The following is a 19,255-nucleotide window of genomic DNA, read 5'->3' on the forward strand; positions in this document are numbered from 1 at the left end:
GGTACTGCCTGAAAGTCGGATACCACCCATCATTTGTTTAATTTACAGTCAGAGCTGCCATTAAGTACAAGTCATTTATGTTTATACTTTAAACAAGAAGCTGTTGGTGTTCTCAGAATAATGGATTGTCCACCACAGAGTCCAGACCTCAACATCACTGAATGTGTATGAGATTTCGCGTATCGTGAGAATTGGAAAACAACCAAGTTCTAAGACTGAACTTCAGAGGTGTGGAAAAATATCCCTGCAGATGTCTTTGACAAAAGAATGGAAGCTGTAATAAAGGCGAAGAATGTGATATTTTCTGTTAAGCTTTGACTGGAAATTCAGTAAATGAAAGGTAGATTTTGACTTTTGTAAAAAAGAAACTTAAAAAAATTGAAAATGCTTCTTTTGGCAACACTTTGCCCTCAGCCCTGTTACTGGAGTATGTTAGATCTGTTCATTTCACAGTTTCTTTCTCTGACATGTTTTTCTGACTAAGCTGAATATCATCAAGAAGGGCTGCGGTATGTAACCGTTTGGTGGCTGGAGTGTGGCGCAATTTGTGTTCACTGTAGATGTACAAGGCTTAGCGGAAGCTCAGGCGACCATTTTTGGCCACTTGTTTGTGAAGCGGTGCTGAAGTTCCCCTCACCCACTGCTGCGCTGTCAAGTGTCTCTGAGAACCAGAGCTGAAGGACGTGGAGTGAAGCTGTGCTATGGATGTGGTTGCAAAAGAAGGCTCCCTGTTTATACAGGGGGTCAAATTTGGAAAAGTGAGTATTTGATTTTACTTAATAGCTTCTAATATTTAACTTGGAGTGGAGACACTGTACTGTGCAAAGGTCTTAGGTAAGAAAATGAAACTCAGTACTTGAGAGTTGGTTTGTTTTTGCATATATAAAACACTATAACATTAGACATTAGAGGAAATACAAATAAACCCAGTAAAACAGAGCCAGATTTTTAAAAATGTTTTTAAAAATGTTGTCAATATGTTGCGTAGAAGAGCACAGGTTGCTTCCTGACATTTTGGCTTAACAAATGTATGCAATAACTAGTTTGAATTTAATATAATGACGGATTGTTTGCGCATTAAATTGCAATTATATTGTTTATTTGTATATATTCTAGTTTTTTTAAACAAACAAACAAACATCCACTGCCCAAAAAAATGATATATAAAGGTCTGTAAAATCTTTGTTTGATGCTGCTTGAATAAGCTGTCAAAATGTTTACATTTTAAAAGCTTTTAAAGTTGTAAAACTGACTCCAAGTCTTGCTTTCTCAAATGATCTGTCCAGTTAGTAGATATATTCTGGGCATTTATGTGTTGCTTTTCTTTTACTTATGCAAAACTAATATCACTAATTCCTGAAGCTTAGAAGGTCCAGATATTTAATTTTATTTGTCCTTCTTGTTCCGTCGCCATCAAATGAGGTATCTTTTCGAGTACTTGTCTGTATCAGATGTAATCTGACGTGATAGCTGTGCTTAAGCCTGTCAGGAGTTTGATAAAGATGACCAGCTGTTGCCAGCAAATTAACCGCCCCAGTCTGCGCCGTGCTTCACAGTTGAAACTATGCATGAAGAATTCGTCCTCCATGCATCTTACAGCAGCACAGTAATTCACAAATAGTGCATTTCAACTACCCCCTCAGACGTCCATCTACTGTGGTTTTTGACCTGAGCAAGTCATCCTCTTTGCGTTGGCCAACTTGGTAAACATGAACCAGCAATTCTTTTTGGGTGTTTGTTCAACAGTTTCGTATGTATTTAAATTTATTTCGTGATTGTGAAGATGTTAATACAGTTTAAAGCTGTAAATTTTATATATATATATATATATATATATATATATATATATATATATATATATGGCTGGACACTGAATATATTGTTCATGTGCTCAGTAACATTCTGTGATACATAAAACAACGTGATCAGAATACATGTTGACGAGGCAGTTGGGAAAAACTCTGAGGTTGTAATTTTTTATTTCATTCTCACGGTTCCTCTCTGTTTTTGGGTAGCAGTTTTCTTAATTTGAATGGTTCTGTTAATGTTTCAAGAAAAATTCCCTTGTGTAATTTTCAGTGAATGCCATGTATGTAACTTGGCACAAAATGTATGCACAAGTGCCTTACAACATAGATGCTAACCTTATCAGTCAATCATGAACATGAACTGCTGAAGAACTGCTGTTTAGTTGTCCCTCAGTTTAGCAATGCTTGATTCACAACTGATCTCCACTGATCTCCGATTTATCAGTCTAGTCGGGCTTTAGCAAGAACTACAGTGTTTGCAAAGAAGCTGTTTATTGAGTTCTTCTGTAGGGTCCTTTACTCACTATGCTCTTGTTTTTAACATAAACTAGCGTTGGTGGTGTTTTCTTTATTTTTTTTTTAAAGATAGCATGTAGTTTTTAAATCTAGTGGATAAGTATTCTAAAAGTCTTCTAAGATAACTCTATTCTGAATACTGCCTTTATAAAATATAATTTGGACTGAATACAGATTTAGATATCAGATAATATTAATTCTGTATTAGCAATATGTTTTCCATTACATCCTGTCCCAGTGTTGTAAAAGTATGGACAATGTTGTTGACAAAGTACTGATAATACATGATATATTAAAAACATAAGACATATTGACATTTATCACAATAACAACAATATATTGTCATATTGCCCACCCCCAGCTAAAACCCTAATCTTTTAAAGTTTAATTTACATACCCATCGTTTTGAAATGAAATGTATTAATATTTATGTCAAGTAGATTTTGGAACATACTACTCAATACTGTTCAGCCACAAGTGAGGTCAGCCACTGAAGGTAGCTAATAAAGCCTGGCTCCCAGTCGCCATTCCAGTTCATCTCAGAGGTGTTGTAATGGGGTTGAGATCAGGGCTCTGGGCAGCCTAGTCAAACTCAGCAAATCGTTTCTTCTTGGACTTCACTTTGAGCATGAAAGCACAGTCATGCTGAAACAGGAAAGGGCCTTTTACAAAACTGCGGCCACAAAGGTGGAAGTATTCGATTCTCTAGGAAGTCTGAATGCCGTTGCGTTAAGATTTCCCTTCACTAGAACTACAGGGCCCAATCTAGGAGAAACAGTCCCTGATTATACCTCCTCTACCAAATTTTACAGTCAATACTTAAGATTTGGCTTCTGCAATTGCAGACTGTAGTTCATCTATTGCTCTGCATACTTTTAGCCCCCTTTCACCCTGTTCTTCGGTGGTCATGACTGCCACAGGCCACCACTGACGGGGTGGTTTGTTAGGGTGTGTTTTGCATGAACTATATACCACAGTGTTGATGAAGTTTTTAAACGTCATTGTCACTGCTGGACTAAGAATAGTCCACCAACCAAATATATCTGGCCTGTGGGTAGTTTCTTGTGACCACCGTTGAAGGACGAGATGATGACCATCACAAACTGTGCAGCAACAGATACTTTCTCTAATTGTAGAAGTAACTTTATGCAATTCTTAATCAATAACTATATTATCACAAAAGTTTATACTGTAATATACTACACTGTAAGTAATCACATTGAGCTTACGACAAACAGTTCTTGTACTGATCTTGGTTCTAGATGCAGGTTGGGTACTCCTTTTCTACACCCGTTAGCAAAACATGCAACTCAGATAACCAAATGAATCGATCAGAAAGGTTGTCCACATACTTTTGGCCATGGCTGTGATTTTATATATGATCTGATACACTGTTGTATTTTTTTTTTTTTTTACCCATTGCACAAATACACCAAAATTAAAGTACTGCTAAATTATTAACGACTATCCTTGAGAACTTGCGTGCATCAGGGTGATATTAACATGCTGCATTATTGATGACAGGAAAAGCTGCGGCTGTTTGGGCACCTGAGGTGCCTCCATTTGCATGATAGCATTTAAAGGGCATGAATCATGCATGTGGGAGCGGGCGGAGCTGAATGTTCCCCAACGCCGCCCGTCTTTCAGCTGCTCACCTCAAGCGCTTAACCGATCTTGGTGGAGGGGCCGCGGAACCAGGCTGTTTGATGTCGTACGTTTTGAATTAAAGCGTAAAGCCTTTCCTTCCCCTGGATCTGTCAGTGCTAACTGGTGTGCTTGTTCTTGCTTCTTTGTAGAGGATCTGGCGGAAGACCTGGGTGATCCTGTTTGAGCCCAGTCCCACGGGGATCGGTCGATTAGAGATGTACGACATGCGAGACGGAGGGTCCCCCCCAAAGCCTGTGGGGCTGAAGAAGCTCGAGAAGCGGGTGGTCCGGCTGGCTGACTGTCTTAGCATTACTCCAGCCCCAGGGGAGAGTTGCCCCACTGAGTGCGCCGCTTTCTACCTGAACACTGCCGAGCGTACCTACACACTGGCAGGCCCCAAGCAGGATGAGTGGGTGCCCACCCTCTGCCAGCTTGCCTTTCAGGTAAATCCGTTAAATCCTGCTGAGGGTTCTAAGCTGGTGATGTCACAATGGCATCAGTTCACTTCCAGAACTGATGATGTCACAATGGCATCAGTTAACCTCTGCTAGGCATTCTTCTGGCGATGTCACAATTGCATCAGTTCACTTTCAGATCTGATGATGTCACAGTGACATCATTTAACCTCTGCTGAGCATTCTGCTGGTGATGTCACAATAGTATCAATTAAATTCCAGAAATGACGTCACAGTGGCAGTTGATTTTTTTTTTTTTGTATTGCTGATGATGTTGCAACAGCATCAATTAAATCCCAAAAGTGATGTTGCCACAATATCAGTTAAATTTCATAGAAGGCCCTGCTTATGATGTCAAAATAGCATCAATTACATTCCACAGAGGATGATGCCACAATGACATCAATTAAATTCTAACTGATGTCACAATGATGTCCGTTGAATTCTACAGAGGGCTCTACTGCTGATGTCATAATAGCATGAGCTATGTTCAACAGAGGGTGCTGCTGGTGATGTCACAATGACAGCAATTCATTTCCAGAACTGATAATGAATTCTACACAGAGCACTACAGAGGTCACGATAGCATCAGTTCACTTTCTACTGAATCCACTGATGGTGTCACAGTAGCGTAGGTTAAGTTCTTCCAAACGTGTGGTTGATGTCACGATGACGTCAATCAAATTCCACAGCTGATGATGTCACAATGAGATCAATTACATTCTATTGAAGGTTGTACCGATGATGTCACAGTTCATCAGTTCAGTTCCAAAGCTGATGAGGTCACAACCTCCCAAGAAGTAGAAAGCCTGTTTTCTCCAAACTTGCTCGTAATAGAAGGCAGTTGGCAGGTGTTACAGCCATTCATCTCTATTGCAAATGAGTTTTGAGTCAATTACTGTCCAAACTAATTGACCATATGCTACAAATGTGTCAAATAAAGATTAGTTTGAAAAATGCTGTCTTCCTTTAATTACATGAGGGCTGATAATGGTCTCAGAGTAGCAGTGCTGATCTTGGACAGGCCTCCTCTTTTATTTGTGCCAATCTCAAACAAACCTCATCCTTAGCAGGGGGTCCCTGTAGCACAGGGCCCCAGATCAGCCCTAGTCAATCCGTCAAACACAAGCATACGAACCATCAGTGAAGGGTATTTTTTAGTAGGCTATAATAATAATGGAGTAAGTTTAAGACCTCATGTTATCCTGAGAGCACTGGGGGAAGGGTGGGTTATGCCGAGTTCTTGCGCAATAACTGAACCTGCCGAATGAGGAAGTGCTGATAACCCGCATCTCTTCTTTACATCTCACTGTATGCTTGCACAAGATCACTTTTGGCTGCTCTTCAAAGGCCACTGATATCCTTAAAAAAACAACGAAAGGTAAGAGAAAAGAGGAATTGCATGTGTGCACCGTTTTCAACTGTCTCTCCGTTGTCTCTCAGAGGAACGAGGGGGGCAGCGATTCCAAGAGACCGCAGCAAAACAATGACATGTCCATGTCTAACAACGACCTCTACTCCACCTGGAGTCCAGGTGAGCTGTGGCCGCACCTGTTTCCAAGAGCACGCCTTCAGCTAATGGAGTCTGCTCTTTGCACTTGATTCGTGTCTTAAGTCGGTACTGGTTATAGAAGGAACTGAGTAATTTACCAGTAATTTTCATTATTGATTGAGTGATCAGAGTTTGAAAAAGTGGCCAAGCAATAATAACGACATTAACTCAAACTATGCGTAGTCTTTCAGAAAGACTGACTGAAAAAATAACTAGAAGGTCTTTTAAAGACTCAACAAATGGATGCACTAATGTGCAACTTCCAGTGCTGATGACTGGAGTGAACCGAGGCAGGAAGGTCACTGACATGCTAATGTCCATTTGTTTATATCTCAATAATTGTGCTATGCAGAAATGTTGAAGGGTTAATCTCAAACTTACATATTACATACACTATATATACATACGTTACATGCGGACTCCTCACCTAATTAATGAGCTCAGATGTTCAGCCACACTCATTGAATACAGATGTATAACACCAAGCACATAGCCATGTAGTACACAAACACTGGCAGTAAAATAGCTCATACTAACTAACTGACTTTAAACATGGTCAAACTGTCATAGGATGCCACAAGCCAGTTTTTCTGCCCTGCTAGACCTGCCCTGGTCAACTGTATGTGCTATTATTGTGAAAGCATCTAGGAGTAACAACAGCTAAGCCACAAAGCGGTAGACCGTGCAAGATCTTAGAGCAGGGCTGCTGAGTGCTTACGTGCATAGCACAGAAAAAATACCCTGTTTATTTACTACAGAGTTCCAAACTCCCTCTGTAACCAAAATCTTTGTCAGAAGCTTCATGAAAAGGTTTGTCATGACTGAACAGCTGCACATAAGCTGCTATGCACAATGCCAAGTGGTGGCTGGAATGGTATAAAGCACACCACCACTTTACTCTGGAGCAGTGGGAACGTTTTTTCTGGAGTGATGAATCATGCTTCACCATCTGACAGTCTGATGGATGATTCTGGGTAAATGCCACCTACCGGAGTACATAGTGCCAGTGTTTGGTAGAGGAGGGATAATGATCCATGGGCTGTTTTTCAGGGTTTGCTGAGTTTAACATATTGTGAATAATATTTAAGACAGAAAATGTGACATAGCTTCTCAAAGGCCACATTTGATGTTTTTTCCTCACCAAATATGTTAAATTTTGCAGATAAAGGCTAATTGTGCATTAAAATATGTAGAAGTTTGTTCTATATAGAGGATGTTTTAGCTTATTTTCACACAGTTTTACTTTTTTAAAACTAGTTCATTGGATTCAGTGATTAATCATGACAGTCCTCGTGTCTCCACTGTTCTTTGAGCTTATATATATGCACAGTGTGGGTTTGTCATCTGCAACTCATTGCCTCATTCTTATCAGTGTCTTGCAAAGAGGATGTGTCTTAACATTTGTTTCCATTGCTTATAGTGCAGTCAAAGAGATGGACAGTGGGGCAAAAAAGTATTTAGTCAGCCACTGATTGTGCAAGTTCTACTTAGAAAGATGAGAGAGGTGATGATTTTGAGGTTCACTTCAACTATGAGAGACAATATGAGAAAAAAAATCCAAGAAATCACATTGTAGGATTTTTAAAGAATTTATTTGTAAATTATGGTGGAAAATAAGTATTTGGTCAATGACAAAAGTTCAACTCAATACTTTGTAACATAACCTTTGTTGGCAATGACAGAGGTCAAACGTTTCCTGCAAGTCTTCACCAGGCTTGCACACACTGTAGCTGGTATTTTGGCCCATTCCTCCTGCAGATCTCCTCTAGAGCAGTGATGTTTTGGGGCTGTCGCTGGGCAACATGGACTTTCAACTCACTCCACAAATTTTCTATGGGGTTGAGGTCTGGAGACTGGCTAGGCCACTCCAGGACCTTGAAATGCTTTTTACAGAGCCACTCCTTCGTTGCCTGAGTGGTGTGTTTGGGATCATTGTCATGCTGGAAGACCCAGCCACGTTCCATCTTCAATGCTCTCACTGATGGAAGGAGGTTTTGGCTTAAAATCTCATGATACATGGCCCCGTTCATTCTTCCCGTAACACGGATCAGTCGTCCTGTCCCCTTTGCAGAAAAACAGCCCCAAAGCCTGATGTTTCCACCCCCATGCTTCACAGTAGGTATGGTTGCAACTCAGCATTCTTCTTCCTCCAAAAACGACGAGTTGAGTTTTTACCAAAAAGTTCTATTTGGGTTTCATCTGACCACATGATATTCTCCCAGTCCTCTTCTGGATCATCCATATGCTCTCTGGCAAACTTCAGATGGGCCTGGACATGTACTGGCTTAAGCAGGGGGACACGCCTGGCACTGCAGGATTTGAGTCCCTCTTGGCGTAGATTGTTACTGAGGGTAGCCTTTGTTACTTTGGTCCCAGTTCTCTGCAGGTCATTCATCAGGTCCCTCCGTGTAGTTCATTTTGACCCCATGGGATGAGATCTTGCGTGGACCCCAGATCGAGGGAGATTATCAGCGGTCTTGTATGTCTTCCATTTTCGTACAATTGCTTCCACAGTTGATTTATTCACACCAACCTGCTTGCCTATTGTAGATTCACTCTTCCCAGCCTGGTGCAGGTCTACAATTTTCTTCCTGGTGTCCTTCGACAGCTCTTTGGTCTTGGACATGGTTAAGTTTGGAGTCTGACTGTTTGAGGCTGTGGACAGGTGTCTTTTATACAGATAACGAGGTCAAACAGGTGCCATTAATACAGGTAACGAGTGGAGGACAGAAGAGCTTCTTAAAGAAGAAGTTACAGGTCTGTGAGAGCCAGAAATCTTGCTTGTTTGTGGGTGACCAAATACTTATTTTCCACCATAATTTACAAATTCTTTAAAAATCCTACAATGAGATTTCCTGGATTTTTTTTTCTCATATTGTCTCTCATAGTTGAAGTGAACCTATGATGAAAATTACAGACCTCTCGCATCTTTCTAAGTAGGAGAACTTGCACAATCAGTGGTTGACTAAATACTTTTTTACCCCACTGTATGAGATAGAGAAAACGAGAAGTCACTATATAAGATGTAAGTCGCTTTACCAGAAGGAAAGTGAGAGATAAGGAATTGTGGTTGACACACACGCATAACATCAATGATTCGACTGAATTCATGTTGGTCGTCAGCTTAATAATAATAACAATAATAATACATCATACTTCAATAACATCTCTGACTCTCACTGCTTGTTTTTCCTTCAAAGATGCTCATATTTTTCAAGCTGAAATGAGTTGCATGGCCAAAATCAGTTAGACACTCACCATAAATTGGGTCTAGTTTAAGCTTAAACCTTAAAATGTTAAGCCAATGTTATTCATGTTCATATCTTCACATTCCCAATACTTCGAATGTTTGATCTTTTCATTTTTAAGCCTGTTTGCCAGACCCAGATTAAGCCTAAACTTGGACAAAATAGGTTCAAAGTTGAAACACTGGCTCCCGAGTGGCACAACCGTCTAAGCGTTGGCCCTATCATCAGGAGGTCCCGAGTTCGATCCCTGGTGATGCTACAGCCGTACGTAGCCGGGAGTGCAAGAGAGCACAATTGGCCTCGCTCTCTGTGGGTGGATAGGATGGCCCCCCTTCTCCCCCCATCACTTAACACGATACTAGTCAGTGCAGGCGTCTGTTAGCTGATGTAACAAATCTGGTTTGATGCTTTCCTCCGAGCACGTTCGGCTGTCCAGTGACGTTGCGTGAGCGGCAGTTCGACCTGGTTTCACAGGTCCTGGGGGTCTCCTAGCATTGGTAGTATCGTGTGACTGGGGGAGTCCTAAGTAGCAGGTGGAAATGGAAACGACTAAATTGGGGAGAAAATCGGGTAAAAAAAAAAATAAAAAAGTTGAAACACCACTGATAGTAACACTTGAAGGGTGTCTACATAACACATTCATAACTACTTACATAAACACTTCATAGCATGTTCATAAAGCATGTATATTTCAAATGATATAAATATGGACTACTCTGTCACTTTACTGAGAAACGTTTCAAAATAAACATTCTCAATTCTTATTTTGAAAAACTATTTTATTTTCAGATCATTTAAAAGCCTCATTTCTAGACAGGTAAATTAAAATGACCTTGCTTTACTCCTTTGGTCATTAAGTGCACACTGTCATGCCAAGATTCAGTCCACTGATTGTTCCTAAGCATATTTATGAGTAATTTACTGTCCATGTATGTAAAATGACATGCAAAGCAATGGATGATTAGGGAAAAACAGATCATTGAAATTGTGTGTGTAAAACATGCCTGAATGTCAAAGCACTTAACAGCCAAACTGGTAAATCGAGGTCATTTTTAAATATCATGTGAAACATGTAGACTTCATAAATGTTGATTTTTAACATTCATTAACATGTTAGGAAGTGTTTATGTAGGATGTTATGAGCATGTTATTTAGACACCCTTCAATGAAAAGGTTACCAACATTACTGTTTAGATCTAGAATAAGCTTAATCCTCGTCTATGAAACTGGCCCTTTCATCTTTACAGAAATTGGAGCCCAATCAATGTGAAGATTATCACCAATCTTAAGGGGTTAAAAATTATAATCATTACTGTCAGCTGATATTATTTTACATGCTCAAAAATTAAGCAGATTTTAGTTAAGCTGTGCTTTAATATGATTTCCAGTTCTCAGTTGTCAAAATTCAAGTGTATGAAAGCTCCAAAGGCAAATATTAAACCACTTATACAGTTGTAGGCGAAACATTGTAGTTCTAGGTGGCTAAATGATGTTTTGTTGATTTGAAAATGAGTTACCTCAACCTCTAGACGACACACTTTTGCAGACAGGAGGGCTGTTTGGCTGTTGTCACATTTCTGAAGGATGTTGTCTTATGTAACATGTAACATATGACAGCAAGATTTGTGTTTACGCCAATAAATCTATGGAACAGTGCGTCAGTTAGAGGTTTGTCTGTATACAGTGATATGATGGGATGTCATTGTGATTGCAGGCCAATACCAGGTAAAAGTGCTGAGCTCCGAGGCGTCCGTGCGATGCTGCATGTCTGGATCGTACCTGCTATCCCCAGAGAAAGATGCCCTGTGCCTTTTGGACCTGAACACTGGAAAGACTGCGTTCTACTGGCCGTACCGGTTTCTACGTAGATTTGGCCAGATTAAGGTAAGTAAGTAATGCATAACACTGATGATCTGCTGGGTGGAGACTGTGGGTCTTTCCTGGATGGTGTATAAATATATGATTGACTCAGTGATAGTCAGATGACTGGTTTCTTTGTTTGTCAAAAGATAAGTCACACCATAACCATCAAGATAGCAATGTCAGTATCCCATCTCTAGTAATGTAGACTGCTCAGTGTTAGGCTTAACCATCCTTTGCACATAGCCCAAACCCAATTTACACATCCTGATTATTTTTTTGGCATTTGCATCATTTAGACCCACCATCATTATTTCATACCCTATATAACTATTTTGTTCTGTAAATTTTATGAACTAATACATTTTTGGTGGCATGAATAATGACATAATGAGTGACATTCATAATGCCTTATAATGCGTTCACAATGTGTTACACTTTATAAACCTGTTTATAATGCTTTATTAATTTTTACCATTATAAGTAGTGCTCATAACACATTATATTGTCAGTGACAATTGAATTTAGTCTAATAATGAATTGAATAATGCATTATAACCTGCCTAGTCATAAACACACACTGAGCCATGGCTTAAATAAACCTTTCTTTAGTAATTTATGTCACTTATAGGTCACAAATGCAACTCATTTGTTGTTATAATGTGGTTGTAATATTGCATTTTTATCAATAACAATCTGTATATACAATAGATGCAAGGACTATTTACTTGTTACAATACGTTAAACATGACTATAAGCCAATATTCCATTTCAGCTCATGAGCTATTCAAATAAATCGCAGCATGGCTCTGTGTAAGTTTATAATGTTACTATGCATGTACTATGCACTATGCATATAATGCATATTACATGCATGATGTTACCAATTCATTTATAAATATTTATGGACATGTTTATGATGCCTTATGAATGACTTAATGACATAATGTGTAATAAATTAGTTCATAGATTCTTAGACATGATATTCATAGAAAGTGTTCTGAAGAATGAACGCAAAACACTTGTTTATAAGACTAGGTGACACCGTGACAACTGACATAAACCTACAAAAGCATTTGTGAAGGCTTATTGGTAACTGTTTCTGTGAGCACCATGTCTATGAGCCTCTATAAACACTTTGGTTACAGATTATAATGCATTCATAAGGCCTTATAAGCATAACTTTAAATACAAAAATGCATTAAACTTCATAGCCGTGTTTATTATGCATTATGATTGTTAATATAATGCATTATGTAGTGTTCATAACATGTTATATTGTCAGCGCCAAAGAAGTCAGTGCGTCATGACTAACAACTAACAACTGCCTAGTTATAAATACACACAGAATTAGTCGTTAGTTGTCATGAGTATGAATTATAAACATATGATGAATTTGTATATATTTGTCATAAGCTGTGTTTGTCAGTTCTAAATAAAGTGAGGCACAGACTTTTATTTACAGCGTGACATTTCCACCTTTGCATTGCTCACCCACACAAACAAGTTGTCTAGCCCAGAATTATTAATACACTGTGCTCACTCACCAGTGTCATTTAAAAATTTACATTACATCACAGCAGTTCAAGTATCCAAAAGCCCTTTCACCTGAAATCCCCCTCTGACATCACTGAGCATGAAGTTATTTTGGATTGAAGGCCTGGAGAGTGAGAGGCAAATTAGTAGAGAGCCATCACTGCTGTTTGCTCATAACTGGTTCTAACATTAACCACTAGAAACCTTCACTTTTGTTTGTCTGATTATCGCCACTACAGTAATGTTAATTTCTGCTAGCATTCTATTGGTTGTACAGTGTTAAGCAAGCACCATGCTTACAATGGTGTGCATTGACTTCCCCATGTTGGGTTAAATATTACTAATGATTACTGATGTCACTGCTAAGTTAAGCTCTTACTTCATACTCTGATCAGGCATAACATCATGACCACCTCCTTGTTTCTACGCTCATTGTCCTTTTCATCATCTCCACTAACTTTATAGGTGCACTTTGTAGTTCTACAATTACAGACTGTAGTCCATCTGTTGCTCTGCATACACTGTTAGCCACCTTTTACCCTGTTCTTCAGTGGTCAGGACCTCCATGGACCCTCAGAGCAGGTACTGTTTGGGTGGTGGATCCTTCTTAGCACTGCAGTAACACTGACAGGGTGGTGGTGTGTTAGTGTGTTTTGCGCTGGTCTGAGTGGCTCAGACACAGCCATGCTCCTGGAGTTTTTAATCACTGTGTCCACTCACTGTCCACTCTACTAGACACTCCTACCTTGTCAGTCCACCTTGTAGATGTAAAGTCAGAGACGATAGCTCATCTGCTGCTGCGCAGTTTGCAGCTGGAGTTTTTAAACACCTCAGTGTCACTGCTGGACTGAGAATGATCCACCACCCAAATAGTACCTGCTCTGTGAGGGTCCATGGAGGTCCTGACCACTAAAGAACAGGGTAAAAGTGGGTAACAAATTATCAGAGAAACAGATGAACTATAGTCTGTAACTGTAGATCTACAAAGTAAGTGGAGCTGATAAAATAAACAATGAGCACAAAAACAAAGGGGTGGTTATATATGTATATATATATATATATGCCTGATTGGTGTATGTCACAGTGTTTCAATGAATCCTTCAGTAAATACTTCAACTTGATGCTTCACTCATAATATCATAATATTGGAGGAGGCTTTAATATAGTAGGCCTCACTTTACTTAGAGCTGACAGATACAACTTACAAGCTCTATAATGGGGTTATAACATCATATTTCTATCAGTAATGTAGTAATTCAATCAGTTTATGTAGGTCTATGACAGTTGTCATGAAGGGATATATATTGTAAAGTGTAACCCACTTGTCTCAGTAAAAATAAAGTCAGATCCTGGACCCGTTTTTTGTTTATATTTCAGCATAAAAAAAACTTACCATTCCTTTTTTTTTTTTTTTTTTAATCCTGTTGCAGGATGGGATCACTATTGAGGCTGGCCGTCGCTGTCACACAGGGGAGGGTCACTTCACTTTCATGTCCAAGCAGGGTAATCAGATCTACAGGGCCATTGAGGAGGCAATCATGCACCAGAGCGTACAAGACCTGCTGTCCAAAGCTACCTCTCAGATGCAAGATTCGACAACCCAGCAGCCTCCACCAAGACCGTTAATAGATGACCGGATGAAAGGTTGTCAGGGTTCTCCAACCAGGGGCATGAAGGACAGACCCTGCCTGCCACTTTCCCGGAGAAATCTCGCCTTACCGGCTCCTCCAGTACCTAAAGCACTTCCACCACCTCCAGCACCTCCAGCACCTCCGGCACTTCCCGCAGTCTGCACCAAACCCCTAGTAATACTCAGCAAACCCCCAGCAATGAGCCCCAAACCCCCAGCAGACACCACTAAAGAAGTTTTATATGCCACCATAAAACCTCAACCAAAGCCCAGGGTCAAAACTGCACCTCCAAAGATTCCCCAACCTCCCCCTGGGCCCAACTACAGCCCCCCTGAACCAAAGCAGAAACGAGAGGAAGAGAAAGAAACAAAAGAGCGGTACATATGCGGCAGTGATGAAGACCCCGATTCTGACTACTGTAATTTGAGGCAGGTGGTTGAAGTGCAGCAGGACAGTCCTGACACAGACACAATCTACAGTTTGGTAGTGCCTCCCGACAGACAGGAGAACAAATGCAGCATGGTGGCCAGCCAAGATCAAACCACACCCATGCAAAATTCTCTCATCAGCTCCTCTGAAATCCCCCTCGACTTCAGACAAGTGCTCTCCAATGTCCTCTTCAAAGACCTGACCCGGATGACGCCGAGGTCATACGGAGGGAGCTCTGAACGCTTGGCTAAACTGGACGTTGAGATGGATGATGTGGATTACTGTGAGATCAAGAACTGAACTGTTCTCACTTGTAACCCTCACACCTGAATGTGAAATAAGATGGTCATGCGAGAGTCACTCTCAGTGCTCTCTCTACCAGGCTAAAAGGAGTATTTCAGCATTTTTTCAACCTCTGTCTGCTGTGTCTTTTGTATGTGTTCAGATGTCAAACCATGTCAAGCTATCCTTGATAAACAGTGAACTTAACTACTATAACATGACACAGGTGTTCAAATGCGCACATGCAGTTTGTATAATCTTCATAAAAAACAAATGGAACAGGATGCTCTGGAGCAGCTACACATGAGCCTAAGGTTGGCAAGAGGGGTATAAATCCCCCCAGCATTGGGCTGTGAATCAGTGGAACTGGGTTCTCTGGAGTTACAGAGCTCCATTACTTTTTAAAAGTGAGTTGGAGCGATGCACAACTAATCATGCAATATCAGTACCTGACATTACCAATGATCTAAAGCTACGTTCACATTGCAAGGCTCATTTCTCAAATCCGATTTTTTGCTTGAGTCTGATCTCTCTGACACGACGGTTCACACTGGTTTAGTGATTCAAATCATTATTGTGAACAAACAGGCGTCCTGAAATGACCCACATGAACACATCCTACGTGAATGAATCGCGTGCGTCGTGTGCATCATCAGCAAACGGACTAACAAGCAGAACGAGCTTCACTGTGAAGATAACTTCATTATTAAGCTTCATTATTAGAGTGAGATGAAGGTGAAAAAGGTGAGAGGAGCTGCTTTTCCACCATTTAGAGGCTTTAACTTCTGTTTGGCGCTGTTGCCATGGTAACGCTGAACGATGGCGCACGTGCAATAAACTGATAATTAATACCCCTGATTTCAGAAGAAATGCTGGATGAGCAGGTGTCTACTGGACCTTTGGACATATAATGTATTTCTGTGCACTTCAGCACCTGCCCATTGACTTTTAGAAGTATGTTTAGATTCAATAAGACGTCATCCTTTGTGAATCTGCGGTTTCAATCAAGGTATGGTGTAAATAGATGGAACAGAAACCAACAAATGCTTTTTGACTGTTAAATTTGTTTTTATTAAACAATTTTCAGTTAATAATAATAATAATAATAAAAAACACAAATTACATCCATAAATAGCAGTTGATTCATTTGTGGTGGACTTTTTTGAATTATGAAATCAAAAGTATATGCAAGTACATGGTGGACTTCATGAAATCAAAAGTATATGCAAATCACAATGCAGGCTCTGTTCAGCCAATAAAGTGCAGCTACAGGGCTTGGAAAAGAGATGGAAATGCAACTTTGTTATGGTATAACATTCTGTGTGTCGTGTCAGGTAATAATGGGTAATCCAGGAGGCTACTAAACAGCTACTTGCTTCTATTTGGTCCCTTTAAATGTCTACTAAAACACAGACAGATAAGATGATGTTGTGTTGGAGTGCCCCTGTACCACAGTACCAGTGTCATGTTTTCCCCCCTCTTTGGGAGGTCAGCAGCCTCTGGACTGTCCTTCTTCGGTGTCACTGAAGTGGGATGACTCTCCATCGCTGGCACTGGACAAGGCGATGACCTCATTCGTCTTTTCCGGACTGTAGTGGGCAGTAGGAGTGGACAGGATAAGCAGATGTCCTTCCGAGACACTGGCGTCCCGCGCAAAGCACACTGGAGCTGGAGAGGGGGTCTCCGTCACGCAAGTCCTTACAATCCGCTCGGCCTGGAAGGGCCGATGGGGGCTTTTCTGTCCCCTGCATTCGGACCTGACCACACCCTCCAGCAGCTCGGACAGCTCAGCAATGTAAATCTGCGCCATCTGCAGCGTGTCGTACTTGGACAGCTTTTTTTCGTTCTCCAGTGAAGGAATGACACTCCTGAGTTTGTCGAAAGCGCGGTTCAGCCCATGCATGCGCCGCCTCTCTCTGGCATTGGCGGCCACTCGCCTGTGCCTCTGGGGGCCGGTCAGGTGTTGCTTGGCCCCGGGCTCTTTATCTCTCCCTGCGTCAGCTTCTGCAGGGACTGCGGAAGTGGCATTTCCAGAGCATTTGTCCAGGGTGACGTCCAGCGAGGCATGAGCGTACACTGTGAAGGTGATAGGAGTGAGATTTAACAACACGCTGCTTCAGGATGCATGATATGTATCACGATATTTCACTCGGAACAGACATAAAACTGTAGCATTATTATTTATAATTTCTATTATAAACTTCAGAAGGAACTACAGACCAATCAAAAGGTAAAGTAAATAAGCAAACAAATGAATAAAACAAGATAATGCCGTAATTTGATGCCATTCAATTGGTGTTGTTTACACTATAAATTGGTCCGTTTTATGATAGTTGCAGTTCTAGAAGCACTGAAAATACCTCAGAATAATGAATTATGACATAACATCACAAGAATGATAAAATATCAGCTTAACTGGTTAGCTTCCATTATGACATCACAATAGGTGTTGTTATTGTCGTTAACTTACTATTTAAATTCAACTGACTTGATGAATTCATGCTACTGATTTTTACTGATTTTTAGCACTTACTGACCTGTGCGCAGTCCGCTGGGTGTGTATGAGTGGCCGGCAGGGGTCATCCACCCTCTGAGGTCACTGCGGCCCACTCTTGGGTGTTCAGAAAGAGGGAAAGCCTCCGGTTGTTTAGGCACATTTACGTCGGACCAGCTCAAAAGTTTCCCATTTGCAGCCATTCCTTAAGAAGAAAAATAAGTGGCAGCTCTGGAAAATAAGCTATGGGCCTCAATATAGGCCTTGACCTCACGTTGCGGAAAAAACTGTGGAATAGCTCGAAGAACGGTTAGCCAAAACTCCGCAAGTTGCAGCCGAGTTGGATTCAGCCTTGGACCAAAAACCCCTCTTGAGATCCTTTCTCGCCTGTCTCTTGGTTCTCTCTTGCCTTGCTCCAGGTTCCTTCATTGCCTTTTTTAGTCCCCCCGCCTCTAGCCCCCCTCCTCCCCTTGGAGGTGCAGCCAATAGAAAAAGTTCTCCTCTGTCTCCTGGAATAAAGGAGGATTTGTGTTTTTCATGCTGTAGGATGACAATTGTTCTTGGGTGATTGATGTCTCACAATTATAATAGGTGCTTCTTTTTATAGGCTTTGCATTTTATCTGTGGGAGGAACAAAAAAGCACTACATTTCCCCAAAGATTGAACTCATTAAATGACTAATTAATGAACTCATTATTGCAGTTCTATTGTCTTAGCTGTAATCCTTCAATATGCCATGCTCAATGATGCCAATTCAGAGTGAGCCAGTTTTCTCCACTAAAAACTACTTTACATTGCATTGCATTGACCTAATGGTATGGATGCATTTAGACCAAAACTCAGTCATTAGCCATTAGTACGGTCCATAATTGAAGATTATGGTCAATTCTTCTACATCTTTGCATTTATTATTTACTCAGTGAAAATGTGGAAAATAACGATGGCAAAAAAGCCCAAACTAGAAGCTTCTGCTGATCAGCAATGGAATTGGCAAGCAGTAAAATTAGGACAGAAGCTGCGAGAGCAGCGCGAGACGTATTTGTGTCTGTCCTCAAATAAACTGTAAAAGTAAGTGTCCTGTTTGCAGCCATAAAACGAACAGGTGGAAGGCAGGTAAGGGTGGTAAGCACCTGTCACACACCTGACTTTACTCCAGGCAAGTAATGAATCATTCAGTGCAACAATATTTGGTTGAATAATATGGAGAGGCGTGGCAGTCAGGGAGCAGTTGTAACATCGGACGCAGCCGCAACATAATGCTGTAGGAAAGTGACACTGATTTCACACACACTTATTTATAATTAAGCACTAACTCAAAACAGTGTACTTACTTTCAGTTTATATGAAGTGTATATATACATACATATACAGTATATATATATATATATATATATATATATATATATATATAAAGCATAAATGAATACGCTGGATTATAGTCATATGCAAAAGTTTGAATGTCCCAAATTGCTTGATGTGTCGAATTTTTAAGTTAACACGTCCTCTACAGAGAACACACAAAACGTCTGTGCACCATTGCCATTTGTTTCCTGAGTTCTGTATATGGTTAAAAAAAAAAAAGCGGCTCATCAGATCAGCGTAAAAAACTACTTCATGTGGTAACAAGCAATATAACTAGTTCTGTTCAACTTAAAGAATTACACTGGTTGTCAGAATAGTTTCAAATTATTTATTTAGTTTGAGGAAAACAAGTTCATTTACTTGTTACCACAAGAAGTAACTGTTTTAGGTTTATCTGATGAGCCTTTTGCACACTGTACGACTGTTTACTGTTTA

The 19,255-nt window shown here is 40.5% G+C and overlaps 2 protein-coding genes across 2 annotated transcripts; one reads left to right on the forward strand and one right to left on the reverse strand.

Moving 5' to 3' along the window:
* The first annotated feature begins 72 nt into the window (after positions 1-72).
* dok3 (docking protein 3) lies at positions 73-16,177 on the forward strand. The gene is made up of 5 exons (XM_017706252.2): positions 73-758; positions 4,121-4,414; positions 5,870-5,960; positions 10,941-11,110; positions 14,053-16,177. The coding sequence occupies exons 1-5, from the start codon at positions 702-704 to the stop codon at positions 14,980-14,982; spliced, it is 1,542 nt and encodes a 513-aa protein (XP_017561741.1). The 5' UTR covers positions 73-701; the 3' UTR covers positions 14,983-16,177.
* atoh1b (atonal bHLH transcription factor 1b) lies at positions 16,080-17,850 on the reverse strand. The gene is made up of 2 exons (XM_037544899.1): positions 17,502-17,850; positions 16,080-17,040 (listed from the first exon to the last, which is right to left on the reverse strand). The coding sequence occupies exons 1-2, from the start codon at positions 17,659-17,661 to the stop codon at positions 16,454-16,456; spliced, it is 747 nt and encodes a 248-aa protein (XP_037400796.1). The 5' UTR covers positions 17,662-17,850; the 3' UTR covers positions 16,080-16,453.
* Positions 17,851-19,255: the final 1,405 nt, after the last annotated feature.

The sequence above is a fragment of the Pygocentrus nattereri genome, chromosome 14 (assembly GCF_015220715.1).
Source record: "Pygocentrus nattereri isolate fPygNat1 chromosome 14, fPygNat1.pri, whole genome shotgun sequence".
Taxonomy (NCBI): Eukaryota; Metazoa; Chordata; class Actinopteri; order Characiformes; family Serrasalmidae; genus Pygocentrus; species Pygocentrus nattereri.

Bases quoted from the DNA above. Each gene is read 5' to 3' on its own strand.
- dok3 (XM_017706252.2), top strand. From the start codon at position 702: ATGGATGTGGTTGCAAAAGAAGGCTCCCTGTTTATACAGGGGGTCAAA. The intron at 759-4,120 runs GTGAGTATTTGA...GCTTCTTTGTAG, and splicing joins AGGGGGTCAAATTTGGAAAA to AGGATCTGGCGGAAGACCTG. The intron at 11,111-14,052 runs GTAAGTAAGTAA...ATCCTGTTGCAG, and splicing joins GTAGATTTGGCCAGATTAAG to GATGGGATCACTATTGAGGC.
- atoh1b (XM_037544899.1), bottom strand. From the start codon at position 17,661: ATGGCTGCAAATGGGAAACTTTTGAGCTGGTCCGACGTAAATGTGCCT. The intron at 17,041-17,501 runs GTCAGTAAGTGC...TCACCTTCACAG, and splicing joins ACCCAGCGGACTGCGCACAG to TGTACGCTCATGCCTCGCTG.